This window comes from Anser anser (genome assembly GCF_964211835.1).
Source record: "Anser anser genome assembly, chromosome: 12".
Lineage (NCBI taxonomy): Eukaryota > Metazoa > Chordata > Aves > Anseriformes > Anatidae > Anser > Anser anser.
The window spans coordinates 8,372,586-8,385,030 of NC_139733.1; the positions used below are offsets into that span (position 1 = coordinate 8,372,586).

The following is a 12,445-nucleotide window of genomic DNA, read 5'->3' on the forward strand; positions in this document are numbered from 1 at the left end:
AATAAATACATTAGAAGGCAAATTTAAATTCCTTTTCAAAGAACCATCATGAAGTCAGATAAGAGTAATACATTCTTTCAAGCTATCCTGGAGAGACTGTTCTTGCTTAGTAAAAGATAATGTTCATGTAAAAGCTGTACTGGAATGTACAAGCTCAGTAAAGGGTCCCACTCTAGTCACTGCAAAGGTAGGCTCATACATGGTCTTGTACATGGTCTCATAATTGTACGCATCCCTGGTTTTATTCACTAGCAAACTGGTGATAAATCTAAGTAAAGAAAATGACAGAGTCACTAGGTAAATCCTAGCCAGAAAAGGAAGAGTTGCAGGAGGACACACTGTCTCTCTGGGCTCCAAAGGAAACCTGCCCGCTGTGATGTCTCCTCTGATTTGAAGTACCCCAGGGAAAGGAGAGACAGAAAAGGGCTTAAGTCAGTAATGCCATTAGCAGCAAAGTCTTTGTGACTGAGCCATTTGAGAAGGATAACTGGAAGACAGCTAAGTGTATGAGAATAAGTTATATCTGCTTCTTCCAGAGAAATAAGTAACTACTCTTTTCTTCACTGGAAGCAGTGATTCAAGAAAGCTGGTATTTTAATAGCTCTCTTCAAATATTTTGAATTCTTGCTTACCTTCAGGCAGATGTTGAGCACAGGCCTGCTGTCAAATACCTACGTGGGCAAGAGGAGAGCTAGATCAGTCTGCAAGTCTAAAGGCAACAACACAAGCACAGCAGACAATTGCAAATAGCCCTCAGTTACAAGCCATTCATTCACAGTGTGTGAAATCTGTTCTAAGGCACCATCCATTCTCAAATTTCAACAGAGAACACCATGTAAGTGCATGAAATGTAGCGGTTGTCAGACAGAAGTACTTTGCAGGATGGCTATGCAGTCATCTAAAGGGAGCAGGGAGGTATACCTTTTGCAGATGGCACAAAATCATCCCAGTGAGTCTGAAATTATTGATAGTCTGGGAACTGAGAGACCCAGTCCAGCTGGTGGGCAAGTAACTGCCTAACAGACAAAGCAAAACTAAGGCGTTCAAAATAATGTATTTTGGAGGAAATAATGAAGCTGTTATATTAATGGTGTCAGCCATGAAAAGGCAGCAGGTGTCACTGCACAGGTCACGCAGCTGTGGTCTAACAACAAAGAAACCAAATAGATGGTCTCAGCTCTCTTGTGGGCTTTCTTCTGGTATATTTTTGCATGTATATTTTTTGCCAGTGACCAATTCTATAACCTAATAATGAGCATTTTAACTGGCATAGCACACAGATGTCAGTAAAGGCTGAGAAGGTACTCTGGTGCTGCTATGGACTGCAAAAAACACAACTAGTTGAGTCAGCTCTACCCTTTATGCTCTCAGATGGCAGGTGCTGTGAGAGAATCTGGAGTGCAGGTAGGGCCCCAGTGAATGCTGTTGTACAGAAGAATCCAGCTCAATTCACCAGAACTCATAAGCTGTACTTGAAAAACCTGAACTTGCTGCAAATATGACAAAAGCAAACAGTAATGATCAATCTAGGCATAGAGCAAAGTGCAGCCATACTTGCTACCTTCTGCCCAAAACATGGTCACAATCGGTGACACTGATTGTGCCAACTCAAAAACTGATGGAAGGGAATATTTCATCCAGTGGGGCTGGCCTCTGGAATTTATCACCACAGGGTGACCTGAAACATTGGCAGGGTTCAAAGGAAGCACACATTGGGTGTGAGTGAGAAGCTGAGGGCTATCAGATAAACACTGAATGGAAGTTCTAGACAGGAATCCAAGCCTTCTGAGTTCAGAGTATTAGCCTGCCTCTAACTGAGTACAGCAGGAGAATGCCTCCTTCTGTCAGATGCTATTCCAGATCTACCTGTAAGGCTTCTTCCATCTGCCTCTTCCACAGCTGGCAGTGGACTCTGTCATACACAAGATATTGTACTAGATGATAGGGGGGTCATTCTGTACTTTGCCTGCACCACTGTACATCATCCTTCCCTTTTACAGACTTTTTATTTGTGACAACTATATTAGTAAGATGTGCAGACTGTAGAATTAGAAAGTACTAAAGAGAAAGCTAAATGGAAAGCCTTGTACACAAATTGTAATTGCCTTTAATTACCACTTCCAGGTTATTTCACTAGTAAATCATCCTTCGCATTTTTCCCTTGTGCTCACGAACCTGGGTACATTGCTAGGAATCTGAAGGTAAAACCAGAAAAATATCCCAGATCATCATCGATCCTCACCTTGACCAAGTTAACAAGGATATGGAAATTCCGCACAGCAATGTTCCACTGCAGCAGTTTCTCCAGTTGTGTCTAGTGGGATGCAAGGGGACCATAATTAGAACCTCCTGGAAACAATGTTAAGGCACATGAAAGACAAGGAGGTGATCCGAGACAGCCAGCACGGCTTCACCAAGGGCAAATCGTGCCTGACCAATCTGGTGGCCTTCTATGATGGAGTGACTGCATCAGTTGACAAGGGAAAACCAACCAATGTCATCTACCTGGACTTCTGTAAGGCCTTTGACACGGTCCCACATCACATCCTGATCTCCAAACTAGAGAGGGAAGGTATTTAAGGGTGGACCGTTCAATGGATAAGGAATTGGCTTGAAGAACTGTACCCAAAGCATGGTTGTTTTTGAGAACAGATGGACAAAGCTTCCCCACAGGCAGATTTATCAGAGCAAAACCACTCAATGGCAATGCCAGCCTGATCAGTTCCCACACACCTTAAAAAACGCTCAGAGTTAACACACTTCCTCGATCTTAGAGAAACTCTTGGTTGGAAAATAATTTTGTGCTGCCACACAGGTGTGCAGGCCAACTGCAAAGCTTTTTATTTTGCTGATTACTATCTGATTTCCAGTTATAGCTTCTAATGAATTTACTGTTTTTTACATGGTGCAAACCAAGAAAAAAAGGATGCTACTCCTGTGTATCAGTTTTGTATGATCAATGAGCCTCTCTGACTGCTTTTCACAGACCACGTTCAGCAGTAGATTCCTTTAAAAGCTGTACAACTTTATTATACTGTATAGTTTAACTTATGCCCTTTTCCCCTCAACGATTCCATTGCATTTGTTTTCCTACCTCACTTGAGTCTGATGGTTTCCCAGCTGGGATGCTTTTCACTGAACTCTCCAGCTGAGCTATCATTACTCTGAAGAAAACTGGGAATGTCTGCCTGTGGAGTAAGCGAGAGCAAAATTAAAAGCCATCCCTGAGCATCTAGACAGACTTCTTGTCCCCAGAACAATGTGGAATATTTAAAGATTGCCCAGCTGAGCATTCTCCTTAGTAGCAAATCCAAGAAGACTGAGCCTAGGACTCATAAGCATGTCTCTCCAAAGATCTAAGAAGATTTTAGTTGTTCTGAAGTGCAGGAAATTTGGCCATCCCTAGGTAAGCCATGCTTCTTAATTCCTGTGCTGGTAGCAGGAATACCCTGAGTCCATGTACAGAGCTTTTGCAAACCACATACCAGCCCAGGACTGCTTAGAGCTGCCCCAGGTCTATGAAGGTGACTTTTAGAGTGCTTTATATCACAACAGTAGCAGCACTTAAAGAGGCAGCATACTTGATGATGGATGGCAGTTCATTCTCCAATTGAAACGGCTCACAAATAATAAAGTTAATATTGCGGCAATGCACAATGACATTCCACATCCATTTAAAGCTAACTACGCACTAACCTATTTTGGACTGCCAAAAAAAAAGTTTAGAAGTGCCCAGAGCTGTCCACGGCAGTACTAGCATGAAACTATAATAGGCTACAAAATAATTGAATATAAAAAGTCATTGTGCATCTTGTGATATACAAAGTCTCTACTGATATAATTACCTGCTCAGTGTAGGATACGTAGAAGAACATCCATCTTTGGCAGAGTTGATCAATTCAGGAACACCAACACTGGAGATTTCTTCTATAGCTTTCAAGATGTTATCTGTGTGCTCTAGGTAGACACTAAATCCGAAACAAGCTTAGTTCACCAGTAAATATTACACAGAATAACCCAGAAAATTCTTGAACTACCTGCAACACGTGGCCTAAAATTGTGAAGCTCACTTTTATGCCACTCTTACATAGGAAATCCAAAGCAATAGTGACTGGTAGAGGTGCCTGAGGACTAGAGGAAAAGCATCACTCCTACCTTCAAAAAGGACCCAGGGAACTACAGGGATATGTATGTAATGTTAACCAAAGCTGGCCCCAGTACTGAGCCCTGGGGAAGACCACTTGTGACTGGCTGCCAGACGGATTTAACTCCATTCATAGCGACCCTTGGGACCTGGCCATGCAGCCAGTTATTTTTTACCTAGTGAACGGCACAGCCATCCAAGCCACGAGCAGCCAGTTTCTCGAGGAGAAGGCTGTGGGAAACAGTATCAACTGCTTTACTAAAGTTCAAGTAAACAAAGTCTACAGCCTTTCCCACATCCACTAAATAGGTCATGCTCTCACAGAAGTAGATCAGGTTAGTCAGGCAGGACCTGCCTTTCATAAACCCATGCTGACTGGCTCTGATCACCTGTTTGTTCTGCATGTGCTGTGTGAGGGCACTCAGGATGATCTGTTCCATCACCTTCCCTGGCACCAAGGTCAGACCGACAGGCCTGCAGTTCCCCAGAGCCTCCTTGCTGTCCTTGTAGACAGGCGTCACGTTTGCTAACCTCCAGTCAACTGAGACCTTCCTGGATAGCCAGGGCTGCTGATAAATCATTAGAAGTGGCTTGGTGAGCACTCCTTCAGTACTCTTGGGTGGATCCCATATGGCCGCATAGATCTGTATGTGTTCAGGTGGTGTAGTAGGTGGCTAACCATTCCCCTTGGAATAATAAGGGCTTCATTCTGCTCCCTGCCTCTGCCTCCCAGCTCAGCGGGTTGAGTACCCTGGGAACAACTAGTCTCACTAATAAAGTCTGAGTCAAAGAAGGCATTAAAGTAGCTCAGCCTTTTTCTCATCTCTCATCACTTTTTCTCTCTGCATCCAATATAGGATGGAGATTCTCCTTAGCCCTCCTTTTCTTGTTTATACACTTATATGTTTATTGTCTTTTACTGTAGTGGCCAAATTAAACTCTAGTTGGGCTTTGGCTCTTCTGATTTCCTCCCTGTAATAACCTCACAACAGCTCTGTAGTCCTCCTGAGTTGCCTGTCCCTTCTTCCGAAAGTTACAAACCCTCTTTCAATCCTTGGCAGCCTGCTCTGAGGGGTACCTGTTAGAGTAGGGGAGTTGGAACAGTGACCTCCAAAGGTTCCTTCCAACCTTCACCATCTTTTGATTTGGTGATTATATTTCACCTAAGACTCAGTCCTGCTCTCCTTGACTTCAGTGAGAGCAGATTTGTGTTCACTTTTGTGAAAACAAAACCAGACATTTTAGTCCACATCCATATTTACACATGTATGCACACATACCTGTAATGTGTTGCTGTACACTGACAAACTATTGTCTAGCAAACATGAGGTCTAAGCATGCTTCTATGGCCAATGACTAACAGAATTCTTCTTACCACTCATTGTATCCTTAAAATATGAGGGTAATGACTGAGAGGAGTCATCCCTCTGCAACAACAGTAACGACTAGAAAAATTTCTATAGAGTGTTTCAGCATGCTCTTACAACAGCTTGAGTCTTACCAGAGCAGAGTATGCAGCGCGCTGTTGAACTGGCTGCCCTTCTCTTGGTCCCCACTGGGTTTCACCCAGGACCGGCAGAGGAACTGCTTTGCCAGCAAAGCTGTAAAAGATAAGGAATAACTTACAGAAGAAATTGGACGTGTTTTGGTTCCCAAGAATCTAAAACAATTTCCTTCTTCCATAAAAAGGCCATGTGTCCAAATGGCTTGTCAAAAGATCACAGCATCGCTACTCTTCATCAGGCCTGAACTTTAGTAAATCAGAAAGCACTTTCCCTAAGTGCAGTAAGGTCACAAGTTAAAAGAGAGTAGGTTTAAATTAAACTTTCTAATTTGAAAGAAATTCTTCACTATGAGGGTGGTGAGGCACTGGAACAGTTGTGGATGCCGCCATCCCTAGAAGTGTTCAAGGCAAGGTTGGACAGGCTTTGAGCAATCTGGCCCATGACGAGGGGTTGGAACTAAATGATCTTTAAGATCCCTTACAACCCAAACCGTTCCATGGCCTATCACGATAACAAAATATACATAGATCCAGTGTGTTCCTGGTCCAGAATACCTACTCTCATCATAAGGCATCCATCTCCAGCTAATGTTAAGTATTAGGTCTTTGGTAGCTCCTACAGTGAGCCAACTATTTAAATATGGTGATATGCAACCCTTAGGGCACGCATTTCATTCATGGAATTCCAATAGCAAGCGACTTTTCTTTTTGGCTACAGCTCTGTAATAGTGAATATTAAAAGGTAAGTTTGAAGTTTACAGGTTTCATAAATCAAAAGCACTAACAAACCTGTTTTTTTCTTGCAGAAATATTTTAAAACAGGAAATTATTAGTTAAAATTTATTATTCCTTGACATGGTCAGCAGGCAGTTCTCTCAACGTGGGCCTGTTTAAAACAGTAAAATCCCAAAGATGGGATTTATCATATCTCTCAAAGATGAGAACTTATCATTCTGAGTGGCTATGGGCATCTGAGAAAGACAAATTCTAGAGATGTCTCAGTATGACAAGATACAGCTGAGAGCGCTGACTGTCATACACTGAAATAAAGAATTTCAAGTTGAGAGCAAGTGTTTTTCTTGTATATTACCTGCAAGCATGCCTATGCCTCATCTGCTTGAATGTTGTCCCTCCTACAAAGCTGGTCCTAATCCCTAAGAAGGGCGGTTCTATTGACTGAGAACATTTGTTGTATGGGGTTAACAGATAAACATTCCCCTCTCCACCCTGAAGTAACAGCTCTATATGGACAGTTTATTTTAAAGGAAGTTACGTCTGATTACGTCTGTGGTTAGCTCCATCATCAATGGTTAAACTGATACCAAAATTAAACAGCAGAAACTCTTAAAACTCTTAAAAGTTGTGAGGCTCTGATTTTAAAAACACCAACCAAAGGAGCTGGAGTCTGCCTTTCTGCACGTGACTGAGGCACAGTAAAACAAATATCAAACAGCTTCAAATACATTTACTTCAGTTCCTTTTATTAGTGGCTAGGACTGTTCACCCCGGTGAGACTGCTAGGATAGTGAGAGGAAAACTCTCCCCAAAAACATGCACTCCAGAGACAGAACTGAAGATTTACTGGCAAAGGACAGCATGAAAACTAATCTGGGAGAAGAGGTTCTTCACACATTACCCATTTTCTCTTTCTTCCAGCCAGCCATTGGTTTCTCAGAGATGGCAATCAGGAGCTGAGTGAGGATGAATGCACACTGGAAGCTGGGAACGCTCTGCTGGAAATTCAGTAGGTACTGGAAACTCTCACTGGGGAATGACAGGAAAGAGAAAAGGTAAAGACAGTGTAAATAGGGTAATCTCCCATAAGCACATAAATAAAAGAGGAGTATTAGACCCTTCTTTGAAGAAGGGGTAGACAACCTCTAGTAGAACAAAAGTCAATCACTGAGAAACTTTTCTCAGGCTCCAGTCACTTCAAGTTTAGCAACATCTTTATACGCTGCTTTTGCCTCATGTCCTTACAGACATTTTAACTACCCAGAACCTACTCATTCCTTCTGTGAATCCTACTTGATCTCCTAGTCTCAAATAGCTCACTTACAAATGAGATGCATAGACTGATGCACATCTTACAATCCTGTAGCAACATTTTATTATCTTTGACTGCACTATCGTTCGACTAAATGCAAAATCCCCTGTTCAAAGGTGGTATCATTTCTATGAGAGCTCCCAAACACACATTTACCCATAATGCCCACAAAAAAAAAGACTGCTTGAAATTCATCACTTTCAAAGCTTGGGAAATATTGATCCTACCTTATCAGCTCCTCAAGAAGAAGAAATTCCGTCTCTCCTGGCTTTAGCCTGTCTGCAACTACCTGGAGAGCTGACCTTAGCAAGTCAGCATTCTCATGCTGAGAAAAACCATTCCTGAGGGCAGAAAAAAAAGTCCAGTTTATCATCAGACTATAAAGAGGAGAGATATCAGATACAAAAGCATATCTAGGCATATGTTTGCAACAAGAAAAATAAAGAAGCTGATATTCAAGAAGAGCCCAGAAATATGAAAGTTATAGGGCACACACACAAAAAAAACCCACAATTTTAACAGCAAGCCTGGTTTGAATACACCATCTTTTTCCCTGCAACTGCCAGGGCAATGGAAGAGAGAAAGAAAAGTAGAAAATTCTGCTAAATATTAAAGAGAATATAACTTTAATAACTGAGCATTTAAAGTTTAGGGAGTGCCAAAGTCACAGTTATTTGCGTTCTGCTACTGCCTTTCATACTCTTTTTACAGTTACTGATGTTTTTGAAGTACAACAAAGGTAAAGTGCTTTCTACATACAGATCTAAATTAGGATTCAAAAAAAAACACTTCTATGATGGTATTCAGAATTATATTAGCAGATGCAGAGGTTAAATCCCTACTGCACATGCACTGAGTTTGGCATTTATGAATCCAGTTCAAGTACATGAGCAGCATAGGCTTTTCATTAATGAAACACACATTCATCCTATCCATTGACAAAAGAAAGTCTTTTATTGCTCAGGATTCAGGCAATGACAAATTAGCCTGAGACAAGGGGACTTAGGGGTAAGAAATTCCAAGATCCTTAGGCAAAATGAGAGTTGCACAGCCAGGTGTGAGAGTATGCCTCTTACGTTGGTCTTAATCCGAAACCACACAGATTAACACACTGAATTCTGGCCAGTTCTATGCTTCAGACTACCCTGCATTCACTGTTAATCACCTACTGGTTTAGTTCAGGGTCGACAACAAAGGTTGACATAACTACAAAGTGTTTAAATGTCTCCAGTGTGTTGTGTGCATGTACGCAGTGTGTTGTTCTGCATGACTAACAGGCCATGTGCTGGGTACAAACGCTTTAAAGGAAGGGAAGAAGAAAAGGAAGCAGTAAAGAGACCTTGTTTATTTATGCAATTATATACTCTTTTGCATGAACTCACCAAGCAAATAGGAAGCGAAAAGTTAGTAGCAGCTGTTGGTAACAAGAGGACATCATCTGGTGCTCCTGGATGTTCACTCCTGGTTCGTCTACCACACCCTGATTTTGTGTAACTGCCTTTAATACAGAACAAATCATTCATTACATGCCATTCCAAGGAAAGACAACGGCACAACAATCCATTTCTATAAATTCCATGTTTAAAAAAACAAACTAAAAAACCCACTCAAGACACCAAAACACCACTCTCTTTTCCCCCACAAACAAAACCAAAAATACTTTGAGAGGCAACGAAACCTGATGATTTTTTTGAGTCAAAATTGCTGCCCACTGACCTGGAAGTAATTGTGCATGTTCTCCATGTGATTACACAGTGGCTTTAGTAGCTTGACTACACACACAGCAACTTCCTTAGGGGATCTCTGACGCAGGTGGGTAAAGCCAATATCCTTGTAGCCTCTTTCCTGCAGCAAACCCAAAAGTTTAAAGTCACTTCATCAATCTTACTTGAGAATAATTTTGTGTGAGGTACTTGAGAATAACTTAGATTACTTCAGAGCAGTGCAATTCCTGATGTCATATACTCTGCCAGGAAGGGGCACTGAATAAAAAAAAATGGCTTCTGCCAAACAACCAGCACCAACTCAGACAAGTGGATAACATTTGGTGGAGAGAACAAAACTGATATGACATCTAGGTCATCATGTTTTACTCAAACACTAAGAGAAGGCAGTCTCTGTACATGGGAATTAAGATAGGTAAAAAGATAAAGAAGAGGTACACTGGTGTAGTGAATTTCTCATAGTTTAATGCAATGGGCCACATGCATTTACATTCTTCCTGAAGTCATCGGCCAGGAAACCAAAGAGTCACTACACTCAAGGTGCTGTTCTAAAGACTACAAAGCAAACAAACAAACAACAAAAAACAAACAAAAAAAACAACAGAAAACTGAGTCCAACAGCTTCTGTCTGCCTAACCTGAGCTACGTCTTGTCCCCTTGGACAGAGAAGTGGTACAGAAATCTCTTTTGCAAGAACAAATGCTGCTCTGACACACAGTTGGGACATTTAGCTGTTAAGTGAAAATAATTCTGAAAAGCATTTATCCATTCAGGATAAGCGTGGAAGTCACTGACATGCTCTGCTTGGTACAGGCCTTGCACCATTAGCTACTGCTGTACATGCCTTTAAGAAGGGCACTCTCCTTGTGGAGCCTGGAGTCAGCACATGTTCCAGCTTCCAGCACAGGTCCTCCAGGAGGAAGTACAATTCAGCAGGCCCCAGCTGCACAATTTCACTAGCCTGTAATTATAAGGAAGGACAGTCAATTCCTGGACTCAGGACCTAGTTGTAGGTGCCTTGAAGCTCAGCTTCACCTCCTCCATTTCCACTTACAACTCCTGGCTTAGTTAACCTCAGCCAGGGACCAGTTTGGTAGATGCCAAGGTTTTGTCTCCCTCTTGCAGGTATGGGACATTGGTTCTGCTTACTCAAAGCATGAAGTCAGCCTGGTGCTCTGGTGGAACAGGCACCAGTAACACCCAAGTACTGACAGAGAACCAATTTATGCATTGAAGTTCAAAATACCACTGGCATCCTAGGGATAAAAAGAGGTTTGAGTCCAAAGAGTCACAAAAATCACCAACTGAGTAATAGCCAAGACGTAATTTGAAATACTGCCACATATGCCAGGAGATTTGTCACAGTCTTCCAACTGTCCTGCACTCTGTACCCACAGAGATAGCTGTCCATGGAGCAGGCCAGGCCACACTCCAGTCTACTGTGCCCTTCTCATAGTTTATTAATCCTACTGTTGTGCACCAAAATTAGACTGCAGGTGGACTCAGCCTGCCTATAAAGAGCATAATAAAATTTAGCATTTCTGCTTTCCATATCCATAGTAATGCAGTTTTATAGAAGCTCCCAGATGGTAAACAGGACCCTGTCCAGGGAGGGCACATCCATGACACTAATCCAACATTTGAGCCCAGTTTTCCATCTAGAATCATAGGATATCCTGAGCTGGAGGGGACCCACAAGGAACATTGAGTCCAACTCCTGGCTCGACAAAGGACTACTTACAAATCAAACCACGTGCCTGAGAGCATTGTCCAAACACTTCTTGGACTCCAACAAGCTTGGTGCCATAACCACTTCCTTGGGGAGCCTGTTCCAGTGCCCAACCACCCTCTCAGTGAAGAATCTTTTCCTAACACCCAACCTGAACCTCCCCTTACACAGATTCATCTGCTGATAACTTGAGACATTTGGCTTTTGCAACATGGACTGTAATGCCATAGGTTCTCTGTAATAGGTAGGCCACCACATCCTGCAGCTGAGCAGTATTCAGTATTAAAGCCTCTTGCTTTCTGTTAAATGCATATGTTACACTGTATCTTTTTCCGTTATATGCAATATTAAAATTACTTTTTTTTAAAAAAAAAAAATATTGTTGCTGTACTTCATGTCTAATATAGAAGGAAAGTCCTTTTTATCTCAGTGCCCTGAGGTACTTCGTTTTCTTTGCAGACAGATTCTCTCCTGGTACCTAGCTCACAGCCCTGGATCAATCTTCCACCCATTTCAATGGATCAGAAGGAAACAAGGCCTCAGAGAGAGGCAATACATAACACAAAGTCATACCTGGATGTTTTTGTACTGCTCCACTCACCTCTGTATGCATCTCTGTGTCCAGGATAGACTTTGTCAGCAGCCCACAGTGGAGTACAGTGAACACTTCCAGGTCTAGTTCTCGGAAGTAGGGGCGATAACTCTGCAGCTGTGCCAGAGGGTTCCCTGCCTCTCTCTCAGCAGCAGTCTGAAAAGTAAATGGCAGAATTCAGCTTGCAACTTGTAAAACTATAAGACTTACTAGCTCAAATAACGCTGTTTCTTTCACAGAGTCTTTTATATTTCATGCCAGGCTGAAACAAGACTAAGAAGAATTCACAGTAGCTAATACAGAGATGGGCACGCAGAATCAGAATCATTTCCATTTTGTACCGTACAAGTCACTAAAAGCTTTCTGGAAAAAAAAAATAATATCTAGGAAACTGGAACAATCTTTGCTATCGTCTTCCCATGAATCAACGGCCATCATGAAACTCATCCTGGACTTGGTAAAAGACAGTGTCCCGTAAGCACCATAAAAGGGGAAGGCCAATGTTTTTGTCTTTGATAACTACCAGGACGGTAAGCCATGGGATGCTATCTTGCTTTTAATCATATCTATACATTCTTAGAGTTTCATTCCATGCAGCCCTGCCGTGTGACCCAATGTATGTTATATGTGGCTCACACCAGGATTTCTGTATTCTGTTGTCCTGGATAGGGCATTGCATCTATGGATTAGTCTGGGACCTGTACT

General features: G+C 42.1%; 1 protein-coding gene across 3 annotated transcripts in view; it reads right to left on the reverse strand.

Moving 5' to 3' along the window:
- The window catches only part of FANCD2 (FA complementation group D2), a 51,868-nt gene that overhangs the window by 5,344 nt on the left and 34,079 nt on the right, over positions 1-12,445 (reverse strand). For all 3 annotated transcript variants that reach the window (XM_083795406.1, XM_083795404.1, XM_083795405.1), the window contains 11 exons: positions 11,750-11,896; positions 10,264-10,380; positions 9,412-9,540; positions 9,078-9,193; positions 7,923-8,036; positions 7,285-7,412; positions 5,646-5,745; positions 3,846-3,968; positions 3,095-3,188; positions 2,243-2,314; positions 633-671 (listed from right to left, as the gene is read on the reverse strand). In XM_083795406.1, coding sequence (XP_083651532.1) covers positions 633-671; positions 2,243-2,314; positions 3,095-3,188; positions 3,846-3,968; positions 5,646-5,745; positions 7,285-7,412; positions 7,923-8,036; positions 9,078-9,193; positions 9,412-9,540; positions 10,264-10,380; positions 11,750-11,896 — 1,179 coding nt within the window. The remainder of the gene's footprint in view (positions 1-632; positions 672-2,242; positions 2,315-3,094; positions 3,189-3,845; positions 3,969-5,645; positions 5,746-7,284; positions 7,413-7,922; positions 8,037-9,077; positions 9,194-9,411; positions 9,541-10,263; positions 10,381-11,749; positions 11,897-12,445) is intronic.